The sequence below is a fragment of the Globicephala melas genome, chromosome 16, assembly GCF_963455315.2.
Source record: "Globicephala melas chromosome 16, mGloMel1.2, whole genome shotgun sequence".
NCBI classification, from domain to species: Eukaryota; Metazoa; Chordata; class Mammalia; order Artiodactyla; family Delphinidae; genus Globicephala; species Globicephala melas.
Window position 1 is genome coordinate 57,557,226 of NC_083329.1, and position 25,715 is coordinate 57,582,940.

A 25,715-nucleotide genomic window follows, 5' to 3' on the forward strand; every position below is an offset into this window, starting at 1 on the left:
GCTAACCTGACAGGATGATGGCATCTTTCTACAAAATTTACAATTAAAATAAACCCAAAACCAATAAACAAAAACTTTAATGTGCCCAGGAATAAGCAGCTATTTGCTTTGCTTCCCTTTCCTCCTTCTCGACTTCATCTATAATTATTCTTATACCATCATGAAGATTACCTTTCTCTCCTAGTTTACAGAAGAGAAAGGAGAAAAGGCAAATGGCTTATCAATAGACAACCAAGAATTAGTAAATGCCAGGGACCAGGTATACATTAGGATTTAAAGTTGCAGGGCCCAATCATTTGCAAATGATAAAAATTCACTGCATAAAAAATAAACCAGCTGTATTAATAATGGAAAGGCATTTAAATAAGAGACTACAATCCAACTTTCAAATGTTTTATTTTTAGTGTTTTTAAACATTTTAATACAACAAAGATATAAAATAATATATATTAGTGAAATCTGGATTTAATTTAGAATCAAGATATTTACTTATATACAACACTGTGCTTCAAGGTATGGCTACCACAGGAACTTTCACATCTTCAAGTAATACTAGTATCTCTGCAGATTGGGTGACATTTAGGTAGCATTCTTAAAACAAAACATGCCCACTTTAGCCCAAGCTAATTTTGCTTCCCCCATTAAGTACCAGTTTCCACTCCCTTTGTTTCATATCAGAAATACTTCAACTGTCTTAACAATCCATAGATTCTTTGAATAAAAAATTATTAAAATTAAGCATTTTAAAGATGATATTACTAACTGGTAACATTGCTTGGCTAGTTCAGACAACCCAGTAGTTCAGATTGAAACAGACCTGAAATAACAACAAAATTAACATAGTATTCCTTCTCCTTCCATATTAGGCACAAAGTTCCCTTATGCTTAAACATGGAGTACACTGAATAAAATCCTTTGGTCAATTTAGGGTAGAACATATTCTAAAAAACCAACTTTTTGGGGAGCTGGATTATAGATTTCACAGATGTTTTCATTGAACTTGATGCAAAATAACTCGCCATATTTTAGGTACTTGAAATTGGTGGCATTTGCTGGGGGTGAGGGATAGGTGAGAGGGGAAACAAAACCTACTTCCATAGTAATTTCAGCCATTCAAAGCTACTCAAAGACAGAGAAAGAAAATACCCTCAACCTCTTTCCTTTCTCATTGCTCACCTGTAGCAGTCTGACTTCTGGTGTTATTAAGAATTTTCCTCTACAGCAGTGTGGGGTAATTCAGATTAAAACATTTTACAAATGCAAACTGTCTTAACTGCCAAAGTAAAGATGGCATTAAAGCTGACATGCTTTGTTGGCTCTGAAACTATCTGAATGAAACCAATACTGTTTAAGAAAGCCATGGGACTATCGTAAAAAAAGAGTTTTCCTGTCTCAAATGCCTAAATACCGTAAAGAACTCACAAATGTCTATTACCATAATTACTTTTAGTAAGGGGTAACTTAAGTCTACAAGAAGACTATCAAAGAATTAAACTTATTAGATTAGAGAGTTTAAAAAAGAATATGGTTAATGTTCTCAAACATTATGGAACAAGAATCCTTAAAAAAAAGTTTACTATGAAACTGATGATGAAATTGCTTTTTACTAATATCATCAAAGCAGGTTAGTGTTATGATTATGACTTTGAATATATAAATAACACATTCCAAACAGGTTTCCTTAGAACACATGGTTTCATATCAGCTATAAAAGGATGTGATGCCTCTGTCCTTATGATTTACAAAATTATAAGATTTTTAGAATTCTAAGTAACAACACTCAGGCAGGTACAGGGTAGGGAAGAATGCCATGTGCAGTGTCAGAGTTACACTATCAGCAGGTCTCTAGCATGGGGTTCTTCCTGTGAACAGTCCACACTTATTTAACTGACTGGTTCCATGGCTAAGCTCATTGCTTTCTGATTTAAAGGGATACTAATAAATAGATCTAGCATATGGAAGTTGTATTTTTATTCTAGCAATTCTGGCCACAGAGAACTATGGAGAAAATAGGCATGTTGAGAATTCTGCAGCCAAAAAAGGTTTCTCCCAAATTATCTGGTGATAATAGCAAACTTGCCTTCTTCTAAACCTGATTAGAAACTTCAATTACCCTTCAGTAATGCTGCTCTTCATGGGATTAAAAAAAAAAGAAGAAAGGAAAAAAAGAAAAAAACAGGTAACGCTGCCCCTAGGAAGACAGAAATTGCATGGAGGACTTTCAGTATAACCCCCAGTTTGCATCCCCAAACAAAAAACCTTGGTTCCTTCTATACTGAAATCTCAGTGTTTAATGATGTAAGCCTCTCACACGTTTCCAACTGTAGACAAGGTAAAAAATATGTAGATCTAAGGCATGTAGCTTCTCTACCTAGCCATATTCACACCCAAAATGTATATCCTACCTTCAATATGGTTTTAACAAGAAAAAAATACAAAGACAAAATCTGGAAATTTCTGGACAAAACAAAAAGCAACAAAACTATAGGTTTTGTATTAAAAAAAGAAATGGAAAAGAATTTTGTCTCAAAGTTTTCCAAGGAAGAGACCTGGAGATGATTAATATATGTAAACAATGCCCTGTAATAGTTATAACAATAAATTATAAATCTAGCTTACCTTTTCCTCAAAACAGATATGATAAATGTAAGTGTGGGAAGTTATTTTACAATCCTCATTGCAGTCTGCTATTAGGCACTCTCAGTATCAATAAGTCTGCAAAGTTAGTTGCAATTTTTTTTTCTATTTTGTTCTAGAATAAAATCCACACGAAGGAAAGAAGATTGATGTTAGGAAATTTACCATTAAGTAGCTATTCAACATTCTTGACTTAATGTTGCCATGGATTTTTTTTCAAACATTTTCCCAAAAGCCAACGCCAGTCCCTCCCTAGCTAAATTCAGTCCTCTTCTGTCATCTGGAAAAAAATGGGAGTTACATATCTTTTGACCTCAAGGGTCAAAGACTCTAACTGCATAGGAAACATCCTTCACCCTTCATGATTATGCAATTTCCTTAGATGAAATGTTGGCATTTTCATCCCCAGCATGTAAAAGAATCAACAATTATTGAAGATGTTACCAGATTCTAAAGTATGAGATTTAAAAGCATAATAAAACTTAAATTGCCTTGTGCCATTTTCTCAAGTGAAAAATAAAAAATAATGTTCAGAGTACACCCAAATTGGGATCACTCAGCACTAGCTGCAACTTGTTTGCATTATATTTGTTCCCTGCCCAATCCATTCAGGCTCCTCTGTAGCTTATATGGGGTAGGAATATGACTCAAAGTGCAAAAATAAAATATTTCACCATTTAAGGAGCAGGTTTCTGCTAAGTGGCCTAATTTTAGACCTCAATATGCCAGCATCTTTTTAACTCCTTGTTTTAAAACAGAATGTAAAAGCTACACAGTTAATATTCCAAGTGGCTAACCTCATCAGCTGGGGTTCAAAGTCTAATTCTAGAACCAACCTACTCTCAAAACTACTGTACAAAATCATTAAAAGTAAAGTGACAAATGTAATCACAGAGGTCAAATTACTTAAGGTACTAAATTTCTAGTGTTGTAAACAGCAACTAAGTTATATCACTCCTGACTGCCAAATTAAAACTAAATAGAAAGAATGTATGTACACAATTGTTTTAAAAATAAAAAACAACAAAACCTTTTCATATCCAAATATGTCTGAGATGGCTTAGTTCTGATGGCCAAGAATGAGAAATTTCAAAAACCAAAAAGTTACACAATGCCTGCAACCTGTTATAAACTTCAGAAAGAGAAAAATTTGCATGCATACCTCCCTACTTAAGGACACAGAACTTTAACATCTGATAAAACACTCCATTATTTTGCTCATTAAATAACACCATTAAAAAGCATAAAATTGGGCTGTCATCTGTCTAGCTAATAGTCATAGCACAAAGTTATTCCAGGTACTTTCATCACTAAAATTAAGCCAATTTTATTTTTATGGATGCAGCCATTTTCCCCTCATGCATACTTACTGATGATCATACTGAACCCTCAGAACAAAATAGGAACTGCACCTTTTGTTGATTTTGGTGAAAAATACCAGCACTATATTTGTACTCTGTCACCTTATGTATGGCCCCTTTCATTCTCTTCTTGTTTCAGGGATCCTGGTATATTCAGTATACTTTTCTTAAGGATGGTTCAGAAGGCAAAAATTAATTTGTTAGTAAAAAGGATCACTTTCCAGAGTTGCGTTTTTTAGAAAGACACAGAGATTAATTCAAAGAACAAGTACTGCTCACTTGGTAGGGGTTTTTCGTTTGAAGAAAATAAGGAGCTTAAAAAATTATTATTATTATTTCTTGACTAGAGTCCTACTGGAAATTTTAAAAAAAATCTTTCAACCAGCAAATTGCTTAAGTTGATTTGCTTAAGCTCAATAGGTAAAGGTAAGAGACTGACTTCAATCATAACATTAAGTCTGCCTAAAGAGAAGGGGCAGAAGACATCTACTTAAGCTTTCTGTTCAAACAGATACCTAAGGACTCTTAATTATTCTTTCTTGCTTGCTATAATCACAGCCTTGCTCAAGACAGGGAACTTTACTTTGTCAACATACAGGCCAAAAAGCAAGACATCCAGGAACAACCTAGGGGGAGAAAGCAAAGTTACTCACTTTCAACAACGACTGTATATTTAATCATGAACACATTACAAAGACAGTCTTCATCCAATTAGTCTTTTCATTATTGCTGGTTTTGAAAATGGCCAACAATATTCATTTGGGACTGTACCATTAACATTGCATTCAAAAAAAGAAAACATGGGAAACCAAATTCTTGCTCTCCTACTCTGCTGATATGCTCTGGTATTGGCTAGAGTATGGTAGTACAAAAAGAGTCTCGTTGTGATATAAAAGGCAATAAACACATCAATGGAATAATGTTCATGGGCAGCCAAAATGAAGAAGATTCCAAAGAGGTTGAGAACCCAGGATAAAGTGTGCAAGAAATTCCAGCTTCTTGGTGTATCTGGGAAAAGGACAGAAAGATCATTTTAAAACCACACTTCTTCCAGTGTTTCTCAGTCATATGTTTCTTCCATCAGCCTGTTTCTCCCATTCTTCACAGAATTTGATGCCCTTCCCACAGCCTCCTCTGCAGCTAGTCAGTTGATATGCATAGAAGCACTAAAGATACTTACATTCAGTGACAAAGAAATTCAGCATAGTTAGGACGACTGTGTGGCCACTGAACATGTAATCTCCACAAGTGTGAACGCCAGTTAGGGTCATACCAAAGCCACTCCAAATGGCAAAGGCCCGGTGTAATTTCTCCCATACACTGCCATATACCTATAAAGAAAGCTAAGAATTAGTGCTTCACATGCTTAGGGCAGCAGAGGCTCCTACCACTCCCATTGAAATTCAAAGGCTGAATGACTTAGAAATAAGATCTAAGCAAAAGCAACCAGACTCCCAGTCTAATTAATTCCAGACACCAAGAATGGGTGGTCAAAGCTTGGCTGTACTCAGAACCATTTTGGTAATTTAATGAAATCAATGCAATTCAAACTTCTCTACTTGGAGTTCCTTTATAATGAAAAGGTTACTACAACACAAAACTATTTCCAAGTTTTATACCCTATAATACAGTAGTATTTGCTTGGCTGTTCTTGTCAATAAGAAACAAGCTATGACAGCGACAATGGCTACCATTCAATATCCACTCTCCCTTCTTCACTGGTAATAGAATCTAAAATTTATTTGAAGAGGCAATGAACTCAACTAAAACATTGCATTTCCCACCCTCCCTTGCAGCTAGGTGTCGCTACGTGACTAAGTTCTGTACAATAAGATGTAAGTGGAAGTGTAAAAGATTTCTGGGAATGCTACTTATAAACGAAAGAGACAACAGCTTGGAGGAAGTCTTTTCTACCTTTCCTTCTTCTAGCCTACAACTCAGACATGATAGCTAAAGCTCTAGCAGTCATCTTGGACCACAAAGTGGCTTTGAGGATGCAAGCCAAGTGTTAGGACAGGAGAGCAGAAAGACAGAAGAATCATGGATTTTTGATGACTCCATAAATTTATCACACTTGACCTTGATGGAGTACCTACTTTCAGACTTATGGGAGAGAATAAATCATTGCTTGTTTATTAAACTATAGCCACCGCGAAGTTCCTGTTATTAGTAGCCAAACCTAATCCAACTCCCACGCATAAACTTAAAAAAGCAATCCATTTTGAGCAAGAGTTTGAGTAATGGTCACTTTTTTTAAAAAGGCATTTAACACATAATAATATAAAAAACTGCTGCAATTTTATGTGCATTTACTATGTGCAGCATGCTGCTATATGCTTTTATGTCATTGCATTTAATTTCCACAAAAATCCTATGAACTGATTCAACTGTGCAGATGAGGAAACTGGCTTTAGAGAAATCACACAGCTAGTAAGTAACGTAATAATAAGAGGTCACACAGCTAGTAAGTAACGTAATAAGGATGTGAACACAGGGCATCCAATTCCAAAGCCCTATGTCTTAAAGAACAAAAGAAACAATCTTATTAGAATCACTATTTCATTAGAAATCTCACCTGATTATACACTACCCAGGCTTTCCCTTTCTGCCTCAGTTGATGGTAGGGAGAGAAATTCATTATTAGAGAAAAGGAAAGGGAAGGTACTAAAATATACATGGTTTGGTTCTTTCCATGACCTCTAATGAGAATAGGGTTAGAGATATTACACTTGTGAAAGTAAAAAATCAGGCAGAGAAGAACATAGATTGCTAGGAAAATGTCTCAGCCAAGGACAGGAAACAAGTGATGTCACGCAAAAGAAAGCAATAATTACACAACACTGTAAATCAACTATACTCCAGTAAAAATTAAAAAAAAAATACTGTATCACAAAAAAAAGGAAAGCAATTATTGCCCAATTACTCAAGTCTCCCCATCCTTTCCAAGCTTAAAATGTCCCAAATATCCTTTCAGAAAAATAAAAATTGAAACACAGCACAACAGAATGAATTTAGACACTTTGATGAGAAATTTGCTCTAAGTGTTTCTTTTCTTAAGGTGGTTCCATTGTCTAATTTCAAAAACAGGCATGTTCTTGGTTCTGTCTCCAAACCTACTACTTCTGGGAGTGAGATTTCAAGCAATTACTTTATTACAATGAAAATGCCCTACGGAGTTCACTGTAAGGGATTTGATTGCTAGTTAATATCACCTTAACTATCTAATTTTAATGACTGCTGCAAATACAGGTCAGTAAGTAGGTTATATTATAATTCAAAGCAATTAACAGTATTTAGGGCAGATTTGAATAAATATGTCCACATAAAACTAACTGATAATAAAAAACAGTCATTAGAGACAGAAAAAGGGCTGTCCATACTATAGTGGGATGGTATCTAATTTATTTATTTATTTTTTATAAATTTATTTATTTTATTATTTTTGGCGTGATGGGTCTTCGTTGCTGCGCATGGGCTTCCTCTAGTTGCAGAGAGTGGGAGCTACTCTTCGTTGCGGTGCACGGGCTTCTCATTGCAGTGGCTTCTCTTGTTGCAGAGCACGGGCTTTAGGTGTGCAGGCTCAGTAGTTGCAGCACACGGACTCAGTAGTTGTGGCGCACGGACTTAGTTGCTCTGCAGCATGTGGGATCTTCCCAGATCAGGGCTTGAACCCGTGTCCCTTGCATTGGCAGGCGGGTTCTTAACCACTGCACCACCAGGGAAGTCCCTAATTTATTTTTGTAGCACATGTTGCAGCCCTACGCACATATACTTTCCTCTTTAGTGGCTGATCCACAATCAAATCCCTCAGCTACAGGAAATTCTCTTTTCATTATAATAAGCTTACGTATTTCTTCTTAAATCTCTTCTAATCAATTAGCATACTACAATAATTGGGGGTAACTGTTCTATCCCTCCTTCACACCATGCACAGAAATTCAATAGATTTGCTAACTAAAGAATGTCACTTGCCACCTAGTTCTACAAGAATTAAGTCATTAGCCACTGCAGTCGCTGACCTTCAACATACCCTGAAAAGACTTCAGGACACAGTCAGGAATAAGGCACTCTATGCTCTGTGAAAACTGACAGAAAAGGCCTTCAGGATAGTTAGATTTTTTCAGGAGAAAATTTTATGAACCCAATTTCTTGCATCTTCCCATACTTAGAAAAGCACTAAAATCATTAACTAAGACATTTGTTCCTCACGACTAGCAGCAACCTTCTACCAAGATGTGTGGCTTGATTACACGTACACCTTCCCCAAGATCACATATATGCTAACCTTCCCCCTTACGTCTTCAGCGTAGTTCCTCAGAGCTAACTGAGAAGCTGTCTCCTGGGCTATAGTCCTCAGTAAGTCTCGAAATAAACTCACAGCTCTCACGTTGTGCATTTTTATTTCAGTCGACAGATTAAAGACTTAAATTTAAAATATAAGACCATAAAAGTCTCAGATATCATCTTTCATTAATCAGAATGGCAGTGACTCCAAAAATTGTGCTGGCATGGTGATGGGAAAACTGACATGCACATAGTGGTGATAGTAGTGAAAAACTAGTCTTTCCTAGTGAAAATGTGAGCAATATGTATCACAATTTTCAGTGTGTATGTTCTTTAATTTCCTAACTCCACTTCCAGGAATTTATCTTAAGACGATTAAATAAGTGAAAAACCATAAATGTACAAGGATGTTTATGACAGCATTGTTTATAAATATAAGATTTAAAAATAACTTAAATGTACATCATTTGGAGACTGGTAAATTGTACAATGGAATACTCTGCAGCTATTAAAAAGGATGAGGTATAGCTATACATATCTCTTCAGAAGAAAGTAAACAACATACTATTAAATGAAATATAAGCTAAAGTACAATGTTTGCAATATAATCCTATTTTCTGTTTAAAAAGTATCTATCTATATAAACTTGTATGAATATGTAAGCATGGTTAAAAATAGTCCATGTGGTATATACACAACTATTAACAGTATTATTTATGGGGTGGGGTGAAAGAAGTGGGAATTTTGTGAGATTTTACTTTTTTAATTTATATATTTCTATAAAATTTGAATTTTTACGGTAAGTTTATATAACTGTAACTAGAAAGAAGTACTTTCCCTTTTTGGAAAAGAAAAAGAGAAGAAACAAAAACAGCTTTTATCTTAAAAATAAAACATTTCCTTTACACTAAATCCTAAATGTCATTAACCCTTCCTCCTTTCTTACTAGTCGGTCTCCTTATACCTGGAGAAAGTTTGGTCACTCTGCAGCTCAGGACTGTATTTTTAGTTCCTGATCTCCTTTGGCTGCTTAATCTTCCCTTGCAGGTATTTCAGCTATTTATATTGCAGTAGAAGAACAGACACTTAATTTTGTTTTACACTTTACAAACAACATTAAAATAACAAAGGTGTTAATACATCATTTGAATATTTGGGAACACATAACTAAAGCATGGAGGCTTAGAAAAGTAGGCTAATAAATTCTCTTGTCCAAATTTAATGAGTCACAACAGCCAATTTTATATATAAAGCACAGGTGATCTTCAGGGTTTTTAAACATTTTATTTTTTACAGTAATTCATTACCCTGTTTTTTTTGTTCCCATCTGCATAATCTATCATCTCTCAATTTAACCAGAAGGTATGTCTACAGTATACCAAAACAAGCAACAAAGTATAAAACAAAAACAAAAGTTAGCCATTATTTAAATATATCTCAGAAAGAGTAAAGTTTAGAGTAGTGGGTACTACATTTTAAATGGAATATGGTCCAACTGCAACACTTTTTAAAGAGTGATGAGGACAGTGAAGGGGCCAGAGTTACGTCATATGAGTAACTAAAGATGTTGAGGATGGTGAGAAAGGGAAAATGATAATAGAAAGTTACTTTTTTTCTATAGCTCTACAGCATTGAACTAGTTAGTATCAATGGATAGAAGTAACAGGAAGGTAGATTCTGGCTTAAGATTTTTACCAAATTATTTCTAGAGGTTCATTACAGATACTGAAAATGCTGAAAAGCACATTTTAATGTTAAAAGCAAAGTCTTAGCCTTAGTTCGTATATGGCGCCATCAACACACCAAGAATAAGAGGAAAGAATGATAAAGAAGACAGTAGGCTACCTTTCCAGTGCACTGTAGGTGCTGTCCTGGCACGGAGAGGGAGGTCACAAACATGGTAAAGCAACGAAGCAAGAATACAGTGCCCATCAGACTACAAAGCCTTCGCAGAAGTATTGACCTGTGAACAGTGACCAAAAAGGGAGAAAGATCAGAAGAAAACAAACCAAAATACTTCAGGCATCTAGTGTTTACTTAAAGGAAGAACAAGCAGGAAAACCATTAGATTCTTTGAAGAGGACAGAAATCTTAGAGACCATCTAAAGCACTGTCCAACAGGATGGTGGAAATGGACTATAACTGCACTGTCCAATAAGCTATATACATGTGGCTCTTGAGCATTTGAAATGTACAAGTGAGGAACTGAATTTTAATTTTATTTCATTTTCACTAAATTAAATTTAGCCACATGTGGCTAGCACCTGCCATGCTGGACAGTGCAGACCTAAGAGCATCATTTCACTGTTAAGAAAATATGGCTAAGAGAAAGTAAGAGTTATGCAGGAGAGAAGATAGTACCTATACTGACTCTTAGCTTAGTGTTAGTTTATTACTCATATATTGTCATAACTTATTTAATGAGAAGTAAAGTTAAATATGTGATTCTAGGGAATTTTTTTGCTCATTAATGACACTGTAAATTGGGTGACAGTAATTATATAATAAACATTCTTTAATATCTCTTAAATTTAAGCTATAAAATACTGTTTTTTTAATACTAAGTTTTACATTAAGTATATCTCTAACAATTTTTTTTAATGTTTTAAACCAAAACAGACTATATGATTCTTAAGTACAGAGACTTTACTTAAACATTTTTGAAATGCTCCTCCCACCCTCAAAAAAAAGTACTCAACACAAGGTTAGCTAAGTTTCAAACTTCAGTGTGTACACCTGGGATGGAGCTCAGGAATCTGCATTTTATTATTTTTTTAATTTTTTTCACTTCAAATATACTTCTGTTTTATTTTCTTTCTCCTCTCCTCAAGGAACTCTAATTATCTATATGGTAAACCTTCAGGCTATCCCCTCAGTGTCCCCAAACATTTCATCTATTTTCTATCTTTAAAAAATTTTTTTCTTCAAATTATCTTCTGATTCATTAATTCTCTCTTCTGCTGGATTCAACCTGATGTCATACTCATTACTGAATTCTCAATTTCAGGGATTTAAAAAAATGTGTTTACTTCTAAAGAGTTTCCATTTCATTCTCTGTTAAAATTATCTGGAACACAGTCAGCAGAGTTACTTTAAAATCTGTATCTGGTACCTCCATTTTCTGGATCCACAGTGGGTCTATTCCATTATTTATTGTTTCTCTTAAATTTTGATCATATTCTCTTACATACTTATGTACCCCTTTATTAGTTATTTACTTGAGTGCCAGATATTGTATATAAAAAATTTTAGAATTAAATTTAGGCCTATATTATCTTCCCAAAGAGAGATCTGATATCTCTTTTGGCAAGTGGTTATGGGCTTTAACAATCTGGGGTCACCTTAATGCAATTTTAGAAACTGAAATTATTTCAAGCTAGGTTTCAGTCCCTGCAGGGTTTCTTTCATTTCTGGTTCACTACCAGTTCTAGAGTGTAGCAGTTGTAATGTAAAAAAAGAAGAAAATAAGGTAAGAAAGAGAAAAAGTAACACTGAATGGAAAGGGTCCCAAACTCAAAGCAGGAGGATTCTACCACTTCTCACCTTTCTTAATAGCCCTGCTCTCCAATATTTTGGGAAAACACAGGAGCCTAAATTGAATATACTTTCATCCAGAGAAGAATTAAATTTGTTTCTTCTGAGACCCAGTTAGCACTACTGACTTGAGAACACTCTAGCTCATTCCAAAATCCACAGCTTAATCTGGGAGTCTTGGTATCAGCTGCTCAACTTTGTTACATACCTAAGGCTTAGTCTCCTTATCTTAGCTCTGGCATTACAACCAGTGGAATGCTTTTTCAGAGATGCTTACTCATTCCTCTGATCGTACACCACAGATTATTTTTTCTGTGTTTTCTTTTTCATGTGTTTGTGTGTTTGGGGCTCTTGGAGATTTTCCTTTCTTCCTGCAAGTTCAGTGATGCAATCCTTTCTTAACACAGGATTTATGGTGAATCTTCTTATCATATGGTGGAAAGTCCAGAGCAAAAGTCTCTGCCTTCTTTTTTCCACGCCATCATTTTGTGAGCTTTTTGAGGAAGACAACGTGGAATCTGAATTTTAACAAGAGCCCAGGTGATTCTAGAAAGTGCTACAAAGACCACACTTTGAGAAACACTTTGACTAATTCAACATCAAAACTTGCATTTAGCTGGTCACTGCTACACTTTGCTAAACCTACCAAGGTTTCCTATATAAGGTAAACTCTTTCTTGTTTTGAAGAGTGGATAAATTCAAATCTACAGGGTCTTGTGAGGCAAAGTTAAACCAGAAAGCAGCAGTGATACATGTGGGTTTTTTTTGCGGTATGCAGGCCTCTCACTGTTGCGGCCTCTCCCGTTGTGGAGCACAAGCTCTGGACGCGCAGGCTCAGCGGCCATGGCTCACGGGCCCAGCCGCTCTGCAGCACGTGGGATCTTCCTGGACCAGGGCATGAACCCGTGTCCCCTGCATTGGCAGGTGGACTCTCAACCACTGCGCCACCAGGGAAGCCCAGATACATGTGTTTTTAAACCACCTCTGGTTTTAAGCAATCCAGTTATAAATATTTTTGCAAAGTGAGAGAGAATGAAGTACAATATGGCCTAAAAGTGTGACAAGAATAGCAATCATCAACACTTCTTTTCACCTTCAAAGCACTGAAATAACTGCTGCTTAGGACCTAAAGCTCATCACTGTAGTTTACCTCAACCATTCCCTGGTGAGGAGAAAGAATAAAAAATTCACGAAAGTGTCCCTATTCCTCTTCAGTGTCCAAAGACAATGGATAGCAGACCCACAACTTTATCAGATCTTTTTTTTCTTCACTATGCCTTTTTTTTTTTAGTTGAAGAATGGTTGATTTACAATATTGTGTTAGTTCCAGGTGTACAGCAAAGTGATACAGTTATATACATATTTATATATATACACACATATATATTTCAGATTCTTTTCCAATATAGGTTATTATAAGATACTGAATATAGTTCCCTTCTATACAGTAAATCCTTGTTGCTTGTCTGTTTTATATACAGTAGTATGTCTCTGTTAATCCCATACTCCTAATTTAATAACCTCCCCCCTCTACTTCCCCTTTGGTAACCGTAAGTTTGTTTTCTATGTCTGTGAATAAATAAATTTTGTAATAAATTATTTTCTTTTGTAAATAAATTCATTTGTATTACTCTTTAGATTCCACACTATGCTTATTTTTTTACTTAAATAATTTCCCCTCATTAAAGTAGGAAAGTAGCCTCCTCTTATGCTTCTCTCCTTTTTTTTTTTTTTAATTTATTTATTTAGGCTCCTTTTTTTTAATGCAAAAAACTTCTTCCCTTTATATCTCTTGTAAAAGCACAAAAGAAGCACCTTCCCTATTCAGCAATTTTCTATACCATCTGAAGTAAACTACACTTGCTAGATGTGCACGGTGTGCAAAATGACCTCTTTTTTTAATGCGCCTCCTCCAAGCAGAGAATAATTTCTTCCACCCAAACATCTGACCAAAGACTGTCCCTTGGAGGAGTTTCTAGCCTTCTATAGAAAGTGACATTTCCGATTTGTTTCCAAAGAAAGGCAAGGCTAGACTTAGATTGTCGTGGTTGGCCCATGGCTGAATATCGCCATCTCTAATCCTTCCCTGCAAAATACCTTCAGAATATTACTAAATATGTAGGTACTACCTCAGGCTGACTCTTTTGTTGATAAAACCCAAACATTTTCCTATGTCAGTAATTATAATGTCACAATGACTAGAGAAGGAAAGTAACAAGGAAACAGCAAAGGAAGAAACAAGGTTTGATGACCTTTGCATAAGACAGTCAAAACACTTTCAGTCTTTTAATGGAATAAGACAGGTACCTGTGCTTGTGAAGAAGAAGAACCAGGAGCCAAATATAGCACAGAATCATGCCACATACTTCTGTCATGGCAAAGGCCCATGGAATTCTAGGAACGCTGGAACAGAAAAAAATTTAAGTTTTGGACTGACAAGAAGTATATGTATGTAAATGGCGCCAGCCTGTCAGTAAGATACTCTGCTAATTATGACCTTAAAATTGTTTTCTTTAACTTTTTTTTTTAATTAATTAATTTTTGCCTGTGTTGGGTCTTCGTTGCTGCATGCAGGCAGGCTTTCTCTAGTTGCGGCGAGCGGGGGCTACTCTTTGTTATGGTGCGTGGGCTTCTCATTGCGGTGGCTTCTCTTGTTGTGGAGCACCGGCTCTAGGCATGCAGGCTTCAGTCGTTGTAGCATGCAGGCTCAGTACTTTTGGCTTGCGGGCTCTAGAACGCAGGCTCAGTAGTTGTGGAGCACAGGCTTAGTTGCTCCACGGCATGTGGGATCTTCCCGGACCAGGGATCGAACCCATGTTCCCTGCACTTTCAGGCAGATTCTTAACCACTGCGCCACCAGGGAAGTCCCTGTTTTCTTTAACTTCTACCTCTTTTAGAAGATGATATCTGGAGAACCTGGGGAAAAAACTGTTTCATAAAGTACCTCATTTACCAGGACCTCTTTGTTGTTTGTGATTCCCAGTCATGGTTCTCTGTAAAGAAATAACTTTTTTCTCCTTTCCCACAACATGGCAGACCTGTATACAGGACTGCCCCCAAAAGACAAGGGGGAAAAGGCTCACTTCTTAAATGGTGTGCTCATTTCAGAATCCAGACAGTCAGGGCTTGAACTCAACTACTCTTTTTTTTAGTATATTTTGTTTTCAAGCAAGTAAACAGAGTTTTTATTTTGTTTTACTCCTTTCTTTCTCTCTCTGCCCTCCTTTGTATTTTGGGGTTTTTTTCTTCTGTATGCGGGCCTCTCACTGTTGTGGCCTCTCCCGTTGCGGAGCACAGGCTCCGGACGCACAGGCTCAGCAGCCATGGCTCACAGGCCCAGCCGCTCTGCGGCACGTGGGATCTTCCCAGACCGGGGCACGAACCCATGTCCCCTGCATCGGCAGGCAGACTCTCAACCACTGCACCACCAGGGAAGCCCCCTCCTTTGTTTTATATTTGTTTTCTTCTATCTTTTCCATTGTTGTCTTTCCTCACCAAATCCACAGCTCCTGTGATTACCCACTAGTAAAAGACATGTCACATTCTCAATTAGAAAGAAAGAAAGAAGGGGGCAGGGAGAAGAAGAAGATGAAGAAAAAGAAGAAGGAAGAAGAAGGAAGGAAAAGGAGAAAAGGAGGAGGAGGAAGAAAAGAAGGAGGAGAGTGGTGGAAGGGAGGAGATGGAAATGAATCAGTCCAAATAGGTCATCTCTGGGTGGTAAGATTATTGATAGTTTTATTTTTATTCTTTGTAAATTTACACTAAAAATTTTTATACAATGGCATGTTAATTTTATAACTAAGGAAATAAAGGTATTTTTAAAAAGAAGACATGAAGTCTGAAAGGTATTAACAGTCTACTCCAAACCTTATTCAGAGTAACTGAAGAGAGTCAATCGTCTTCATTCAGGGACTCATCTTTTACCTGTTACCTCAGAAAATAAAGACTCCTCTTGTGAATTTTTAATCTATTGCTGCCTTATTTATCTGGCATTATGGGGGAAAGGGTTATTTCACATAATAGAAATTTTCAGATAAAAGATCCCTTTCAATGACTTCTAAAAATTTAAACTTTTTAAATGAACATTAAAAAAACCTATATATGTATGTGTACATGTACATATGTATACATGTGTATATACATATGTATATATTTTAAATAGTTTTACAGTGTTTATGGTAAAAGTAAGTTTTCTGCCCCACCCCCAGCCTAAACCTAATTCTTGCTCTCCAGAGGCAGTCACTTTCATTCTTGTTTTATTTGACGTTATATCTTCTAGTCACACACACAAAAACACATACACACACATACACACACTCTCTCTTTCTCTCCCATGCTCTCAATATTATTTCATAATTTTGTTTAAAATAATTTTTGGCTTTTACTTGATGGAAATGTTTAAGTATAGTTCATAGCTAAGACAATGGAACGTAAAGATTAAATCCCTTTCTCGTACAACTTCTTACAATTCTCCAGAGCTAATAACTTAAAAAAAAAAAGTTTGTTCTGTTTCTTGTGTGCCTATCACCAATTCATCTTCAGACAATTCTATCAATTTCAATGTTTCCTTTGGAGAAATCTCTCCTAGAGCTCCTTCTTTAGAAAGGCTGCATTTTCTATTCCCTCTTGCATGGCTATTTCTTGGAATAAAACTTAACCCTCATCTTGGGAATTTCTCTTTTCTATATTGGATCCTCTGTTTCCTGAATCCCATGTCCTCCTCTTTCTCAGTTTACTCCTTAGTTTTGATGTAGTGTATCCTTGAATTATTTTCTCAGAGGAGGGATGGAGGATAAACTCGTTTTTTTATGTCAGATTTACTGAGGCTTAATTTACAAACAGAAAAATTCACCATTTTTAGCTATACAGTTCAAAGAGTTTTGACAAACACATTCAGTCATGTAATCACCACCGCAATAAAGACAACATTTTCATCACTCCAAAAAGTTCCCTTGTGTCCCTTTCTAGTCAATTCCCTTCCTCACTTCCAGCTGTGGGGCTACCACTGATCTGATTTCTGATTCCTATAGGTTTGCCTTTTCTAAAATGGCATATAAATGCAATCACACAGTATTTGTCCAAATACCTTTTGTATCTGGCTATTTTCACTCAGCATATGTTTCAGATGCATCCAAGTTATTGCATGTACAATTAATTCTTTATCTATTCTTTGTCTACAATTTCCGTATCCATTCACAGGTTGATGAGTATTCTGGGCTATTTCCAGGTTTGGGTGATTATGAATAAAGACCACATACAGGTCTTTGCATGGATGTATGTTTTCATTTTTCTTGGGTAAATACCTAGGAATGAAACTGTTGAGTCCTATGTTAAGTTTATGTTTAACTTAAGAAACTATCAAACTGTTTTCAAAGCAGTTGTACCATTTTGTATTTCTACCAGCAAAGTATGAGAGCATCAGTTGCTCTGAATCCTCGTCAGGCCTTGTCATTAGCATTTTTTTTCATTTTAGCAATTCTAGTAGCTGTGGGGTTGGAGAGTAAATTTTTTTGAGACTTGCAGATTTTAAAATATCCTTGGGTCTAGCCTTATGTCTATTTTGTAGTTTGCCTAGGCAGAACATTTTAGGTTAGACATTATTTTGTCTCAGAATGTTAGAGGCATTTATTCCATTGTCATCTCACTTCCACGGTTGCTAAGAAGTATGATGCTGTTTGGATTTCCAATCTTTGTGTGTTATTTGTTTTGTCTCTTAAGAAGCTTTTAGGATCTTCTGTCTATACCTAGTGTTCTGAAATTTTTCATTTCATGTACTGGGTGCTCTTTCAATCTAGGAAGTCACATTCTTTGACTCTGAGAAATTTCCTTTTATTATAGCTTAGATAATATCTTCCTCTTCATCTTCTCTATGTTCTTCCTAAAACCCCTATTTTTTCCACTGCTGGGCCAATTGGATTCATCTTACTTTTTCTCCTCTACTTCTTATCTCTGCTCTACATGCTGGGCAATTTCATCAAATCCATGTTCCAATTATCCTGCTGGATTTTTTTTTTTTAATTTATTTTTGGCCGTGTTGGGTCTTTGTTTCTGTGCGAGGGCTTTCTCTAGTTGTGGTGAGTGGGGGCCACTCCTCATCGCGGTGCGTGGGCCTCTCACTATCGCGGCCTCTCTTGTTGCGGAGCACAGGCTCCAGATGCGCAGGCTCAGTAACTGGCTCACAGGCCCAGTTGCTGCGCGGCATGTGGGATCTTCCCAGACCAGCGCTCGAACCCGTGTCCCCTGCATTGGCAGGCAGACTCTCAACCACTGCGCCTCCAGGGAAGCCCATCCTGCTGGATTTTAAATTTCTACTTTCATTTTTTATTTTTCAAAAGTTTTCTCTGAATTTTCCTTTTTCAGAGTCTACTGTTACTGTCTCATAGAAAGCAATATCTCTTATCTGTGAGTATATGAATGGTTATTTTTTTATGAAGTGTTCTTCTGCTCCCTATTTTGTGTTTCCCAGTTTGCTTTTTTCCTATTTGCATTGATCTGTTTTCCTCAAATGTCTGGTGATTCTTGACTGACCGTTCATATTTGACAGGGAAGTACTAAAAAAAAAATAATAATGTGATGCTCTGTGTGCATGGACTGAGGTTGTGAAGTATGGGTTTCACTGGGATAGAACAGAGGTCTAGTTGAGGAGATAGGGATATCTCTCCTACCACAGTATCTATAGTCCTTTTCTCTTGTGCAGGTTTTCCAAGGAGAGGAATCTGTTCTCCTGCTTGGAAGACTGGGGCTGGGTATGACTGGGGCTGGGAAGTTAAGTCTGGTTACTTAAGGAAGGGAGCTGGAAGTCTCTGTGATCTAGATTTACAGTTAACCAATTTAATTACATTAAATCAGTTAATTTACAGTTAATCACAGAAAATACAATGAAAACAGGCACCTTTGTTCTCATCTGGGCATGGTGTCCCCAAGTCCAGAGTCCCTCACATTCAACTACTCTGGAGAATAAACCACCTGTCTTCTGTTGCAGTAGAACAGGTCTTAAAATGATTTTCAACCAGCTCTCCCATATTTAGCTCCTATCTATACCCAGTCTTGAGAGATGTTTGATGCCTCCTGTTTTGAGAGTTTTTCTGGAGTACTGCAGTACAAATAAACTCACCTCTTGGGCACCACTAGTTCCCACTCCCAACCTCACAAGAGACACTTAGCTTTCTACTTTCCAAATTTTCATTATTATCACTGCTTCTGCCTTCATGGGATTATTGGGGGCCCCCACCCCCACTTTTTCTTGTTTCTTTTTTAGTGAAGTGTTGTAAGGAAATTGTCAAATGTGTTTTCAATATCTCATATTTATTCTGATGAAATGCTTTCTAAAATGCATTATACATATTATGCCTTTTTTTTCTGGATAGAATTTAATTTTCTTTCATAATTCAGAGTCATCACTGTGAACACTGATTATTACACTGGACATGGTAATGACCTCAGAGACTACTGAGAAATGAAAGGCATTGAAGCCCCAGATTAATGTGGTTTTTCCATTATTTATGTGTGCTTTTTATAGTGCTTCTGTTTTCTCTATTAGCTATCCTTCCTCACATATAAGTGGGCCTGCCTCTAGAAGCATCTCTATCTCCTAATTTTTTGCTTATGATCTGCTGAAGCTCTTGGAATTGTGTCAAGTAAGCTTCAGAAGCAGACTCTGAAACAAAGATCACTGTGAAAGTTATTAGAAATGTTCCTAAGGGAAAATATAGGGTAGTAGGGAAATGAGATCAGGAAGGCAAGGAAGCAAGGCAAGAGTGAGACATCAAGCAAAGCCCTGTGGTAAACTCAGGCAAGGGTAACTTTGGCTCAATCCTGCAAGGAATCTGGGAGACAGTGTACGTCCAACCTAAAAGTTGTCCTAATTAGGGCAAAGAGAAATGAAATATTTATACCCCACCTCATCAGTTATTGGTTAAGGGCTGCTGCTGAAGGGATGTAAATTTCCAAGTATGTTTGGCTCTCTTTTTAAGCAGGCAAACTGTATTCTAGCAGCCCAAGAGCAGTTCTCCAACAAAGACATACAATTGCTGGATGTTGGGAGTATAAGTGTGCAAGAAAATGGAAAAGAGATCTGAGGGGATATAGGAGGAATGCTGACAGCACCTGCTACCATTCTCCTGTGAATAAAGTTTACATACTTAAGAGCATGGGGCTTTGTAGCTGGTGGAACTGTAGACTTGTTAGGCAAAATTTGGTTTCAAACCCCCACTGCAAATTGAAAACATATGTCTCTACAAAACTTTGTATATGAATGTTCATAGCAGCATTATTAATAGTAGTCAAAAAGTGGACACAACTCAAACCTTCATCAACTAATGAATGGATAAGCTAAATGTAGTACATCCAAACAATGAAATAATATTCTGTAATAAAAAGGAATGAAGTACTGATACATACTACTTATATGGATGAATCTTAAAAACATTATGCTAAATGAAAGAAGCCAGACACAAAATAAGGCCTCATGTTGTAATGGCCATTTATATGAAATGTCCAGAATAGACAAATCCATAGAAATAGAAACAGAAAGTAGATTGTGGTTGCCAGGGTCTCGAGGGAGGAGGGAAATGGGGTGTGACTGATAATGGATATGAGTCTATTTGGGGTGTTGAAAACGTTCTGGAATTAGTGGTGATGGTTGCACACCTTTGTAAATATACTAAAAACCACTGAATTGTACACTTTAAAATAAAATCCTCACGATCAATCATTTCCCTCTTTTTTCCCATTATACCTTTCATAGTCATCTATAGAACCTTAGCGTCCATTCGCTGATTTCTTGAGATTTTAGGTTTTGGTTCACTGTCACTCTCCAAAACTTCTCCTGTTGTGGTACATATCCTTCTCACTCCTCTTTTTACTTCTCCTCCTATGACCTTGTCTTTTACTCTACTTCAGCGACCCACCATCCACGGTTATAAACTGGATCTTGTCATTATCAAGATTATTCTTCATAATCTCAACGTCAAGAATTCTATACTAACCAACACCTCTTGTCTTTCCATCTTATTCCTTCTAGTACTCCAACTTCAATAATTCTGAGACCCCAAATCCACAGATCTTATAACACTTTCACCTACCTCACCTCATGAGGTAGTCCTTCACCTACCTCATATCCTCCTGTCCCTCCTTCTCTACCTATGTCCACGGTTAGTCATTATAATCACTCCCTTTCCTCTTTTTCCTTCATTGCATTGCCTAGCAAAACTTAAAGCCCACTTAAATCCAATTATCTACATATTCTATAACTGTATCTGTGCAGTTGAGTGAGGCTGGTAAAAACACACAATATCAACATGACTATTAACCTCAAGGAGGTCTTTAGTGCTGCTACTACATCACACAAGTCTATTCACTCTCATAGATGACTATTTTACACTTCATCCTTTCTCCTCAAACCTCCGACCTTCTCTCTTTTCTAAATCCCTGTTTTCAGAGGAAATAAAAACAATCATCAGAGGACTTCCTCATGCTTTACCATCACATCTAGCAACCTTATATCTGTTCCCATATTTTCTGTCTTCCCCTCTGTTATGAATTAATAGACCCTGTGCCTAAGACCAGCCTCTCCCACCCACTAGATCCTACCCCTTTTCATCTACTCAAGGATATTATTCCATCAATTATAACCTCTCTTTCCTCTAACAGTATCTCCTTCCCTCTAAATTGGGTCATTCCTATCATCAGTACAACAATCATGCTATATAATATAGCCCATCCAAAACAAAACCCTGGAGACTCCATATCTTTTCCTCCTTTCTCCAATACAACTCCATTTCTCTGTTGCCCTTATAGAAAAACTTTTAAGGGCTTGTAAGACTTGATTGTTTCCAATTTCTCTCTTCCCATTCTCTTCCCCTCTCTCACTGCTTTACCCAATTTTTTTACTTTGAAAAATTCTGATCATAACAAAGAAAAGCTGTAAGATAAACACTTTATATTCTTCACTTAAATCTATCAATTGTTTACAATAATTAACATTTTCCCATATTTGCTTTACTTCCCTCTTTCTATACAAACCTAAATACACATACACACTCTTGGAGGGGACTAAACCCTTCCCAAAATAAGTTGCAGACATTATGACACTTCTCCCCTAAATACTTCAACATGTATCTCCTAAGAACAAGGATACCCTCTTCATAACCCAATACACTATTATACCCAGGAAACTGTAACACTGATTTAGTGTTAAACTGTATCATTTAATATGCCATCCATATTCAAATTTTCCTAACTGTCCCTAAAATGTCCTTTATAGCAGTATTTTTTTTTCTTGATTGAGGATTCAATTAAAGTTCATGTACTGAGCTTGGTTATGGCTCTTCAACTTCCCTTATAATTCCCTTGAAGAACTTCCCCTCTCAGTCAACCATTTTTTGTTTGTTTTATTTATCACTATGGGTTCATAGATTCTTTTTCTTACTCAGTATATTATAATCCATTACCATCATTATGCTTTTTTTAAAAAATTTATTTATTTTTGGCTGTGTTGGGTCTTCGTTTCTGTGCGAGGGCTTTCTCTAGTTGTGGCAAGCAGGGGCCACTCTTCATCGCGGTGCGTGGGCCTCTCACTATCGCAGCCTCTCTTGTTGCGGAGCACAGGCTCCAGACGCGCAGGCTCAGTAGTTGTGGCTCACGGGCCTAGTTGCTCCGTGGCATGTGGGATCTTCCCAGACCAGGGCTCGAACCCATGTCCCCTGCATTAGCAGGCAGATTCTCAACCACTGAGCCACAAGGGAAGCCCTTATTATGCTTTTTGATGTTCCAATTGTCCTAATTTGATCAATGAGAGCCCCTTAAAACCAGCTCATATGTTCTTTTGATAGGTTTCTACTTCCTTGCTTTATGGCACAAAATCTATTTCAGGCTAATTTTATGCTTACCATGCCCCAGACTTGTTTCCTCTGCCTAGAGTACTCTTTCATCAGATATCCACATGCTACCCTTTCCTTTCTCTAAGGAGCCCTGGTCTGTTCCTTTAGTACAGATTGGTATTTAGAAACCATTGATCTGGATGCTCATGGTGCTTCACAGCTACTGAGTTTTTCCTACAAACCATTTCACATCAGTTCATAGAAATCTTCCTCATTCTTTTCTATGATTAAATAGTACTCTATTGTGTAGGTGTACCACAGTATATTCAACCAGTTTTCCATGGATAAGCATTTAGATTATTTCCAATATTTATAATTATTACAATTAATGTCGCAATGAATAACTCTGTCCATATGCTGTTTCATATTTGTGGAGATACACCTTTAGGTAAATTCCAGTCTCACATTCTCTCTTGAACCCATTATAATCAGGCTTTTGCCCTTATTAACTCTTGTCAAAGTCTACGGTCAATTATCCTCATCTTACTTGACCCCTCAGCAGCATTTGACACAGCTAATTATAATCTATTCCTGTCTTCTTAAAATTTTTTTTTTAACTTGGCTTGCATAATACTCTCTCACTCTCTCTGCCCTGACCTCCTCAGTCGTCGTCTTTACTAGTTTTGCCTTACTTTTCTGACCTCTAAACATTATACCTGTTCCTGGGCTCAATCTTCAATATTCTTTTCCCTTCTAAACTCACTTCCTAGTAGACATTATCTAATATCATGGCTTTATCTACACTTGTAACTCCCAAATTTCAGCCTAGATCTCTCTGAACACTAACTCATCTTTCCATCTCTGACTTGACTTCTGATTTGGTGTAAAAGATACTTCAAACTTGACATGTCTAAAACCAAACCCTTACTTTTCTCTTCAAGTCAGGTCTTTCCACAGTCTTCCCACCTCTATAAAGGACAACTCTATCCTTCCAGATGATCAAGTCAAAAATGTTGGAATAGGGCTTTCCTGGCGGTGCAGTGGTTGAGAATCTGCCTGCTAATGCAGGGGACACGGGTTTGAGCCCTGGTCTGGGAAGATCCCACATGCCGCGGAGCAACTAGGCCCGTGAGCCACAACTACTGAGCCTGCGCGTCTGGAGCCTGTGCTCCGCGACAAGAGAGGCCGCGATAGTGAGAAGCCCACACACGGTGATGAAGAGTGGCCCCCGCTTGCCACAACTAGAGAAAGCCCTCACACAGAAACAAAGACCCAACACAACCCAGAATAAATAAATTAATTTTAAAAAAAAATCTTGAAATAATCCTTGAATTCTCTCTTTCTCTTACACCTTACATGCAAATCCATAAGCAAATCTTGTTGCCTGTATGTACATACATACACACACACATATATATACATATATGTATATCTACACACACACACACACGTATGTACCACTACTCTTCTCATCCAATCCACCCCATCTTTGCCTAGACAGATTCAATAATTTAACTAACCTCTACTTTCCCATCCCCACCACCGAGCTATTCTATTAACAACAATTAGATTGACCTTTTAAAATGGAAGTTAGATCGCTCTACTCTTCTCCTAAATGCTTTCCAATGGCTTCCCTTTTCACTTAGAATGGAAGCTAAAGTCCTTACAATTGTCTACAAGTACCTACAAAATCTGGACTTCTGTCTCCTCTCAGATCTCACCTCCAACTGTTCTCTCCATCTCTCACTTGCTGTTCCTTAAACATGCTAAGCCTACTACCAATTCAGGATTCCTGCACCTTGCTGTTTCCTCTGCCTAGAGTACTCTTTCATCAGATATCCACATGCTGTCTTCCTTACTTCCTTAGGGTCTTCTGCTGGAAAAATTGTGTACGATAGAACAGGGAAGGAGATATAGGGATCTAACAGCTTCTTAAACAGCTTTCTTATTTTAGCACCACCCTTTCACCCACAGTATCCAGAGTTTTGAGAAATCTGCAAGATAGTTTGGGTTGGTTCTCAGTTTTCCCAACTGCTGCTTTAGAATTAGGTTACTTTAGCTCTGCTAGTTGCCACTCACCCATCTGCTTTTCCTTTTTTTTTTTAATATTCATTTATTTATTTGGCTGTGCCGGGTCTTAGTTGCAGCATGCGGGATCTTTTATTTGTAGCATATGGGATCTAGTTCCCTGACCAGGGATCGAACCCGGGCCCCCTGCATTGCAGTGCGGAGCCTTAACCACTGGACCACCAGGGAAGTCCCTCACCCATCTACTTTCAAACTCCCAAAAATGTATGGCTGTTTTCTCCTCTCTTATCTACCCTTTCCTTGTAAGTTTACAACTTAAGACCAACAAACAAACACAACTTCTTTACTATACTTTTAGTCAGGGCTCGAGAGAGAATAAAATGTTATATATATGTCATCCTGCCATCTTAACATGGACATTTTAATTCATTTCATTTTAAAAAAAACCCATATACTATAAGGCACTTTCAGAAGAGTACAACGTTTTGTTTTTATTTTTTAAACATCTTTACTGGAGTATAATTGCTTTACAATGGTGCCTTAGTTTCTGCTTTATAACAAAATGAATCAGTTATACATATACATCTGTTTCCATATCTCTTCCCTCTTGCGTCTCCCTCCCTCCCATCCTCCCTATCCCACCCCTCTAGGTGGTCACAAACCACCTAACTGATCTCCCTGTGCTATGCGGCTACTTCCCACTAGCTATCTATTTTACGTTTGGTAGTGTATATATGTCCACGCCACTCTCTCACTTTGTCACAGCTTACCTTTCCCCCTCTCCATATCCTCAAGTCCATGCTCTAGTAGGTCTGTGTCTTTATTCCCGTCTTACCCCTAGGTTCTTCATGAACTTTTTTTTTTCTTCTTAGATTCCATATATATGTGTTAGCATACGGTATTTGTTTTTCTCTTTCTGACTTACTTCACTCTGTATGACAGATTCTAGGTCCATCCACCTCACTACAAATAACTCAATTTCGTTTCTTTTTATGGGTGAGTAATATTCCATTGTATATACGTGCCACATCTCCTTTATCCATTCATCTGT

General features: G+C 37.2%; 1 protein-coding gene across 4 annotated transcripts in view; it reads right to left on the reverse strand.

Moving 5' to 3' along the window:
- Positions 1-377: 377 nt before the first annotated feature.
- SAMD8 (sterile alpha motif domain containing 8) overlaps positions 378-25,715 on the reverse strand; it is a 46,633-nt gene continuing 21,295 nt past the window's right edge. For 3 of the 4 annotated variants that reach the window (XM_030862689.2, XM_030862688.2, XM_030862691.2), the window contains exons 3-6: positions 14,124-14,219; positions 10,128-10,245; positions 5,179-5,329; positions 378-5,006 (exon numbers count right to left, since the gene is read on the reverse strand). In XM_030862689.2, the coding sequence (XP_030718549.1) occupies positions 4,702-5,006; positions 5,179-5,329; positions 10,128-10,245; positions 14,124-14,219 (670 nt within the window). In that variant the 3' untranslated portion in view covers positions 378-4,701. Of the gene's footprint in view, positions 5,007-5,164; positions 5,330-10,127; positions 10,246-14,123; positions 14,220-25,715 lie in introns of those variants that run through there. The other variant, XM_060286443.1, reaches the window with a different exon arrangement.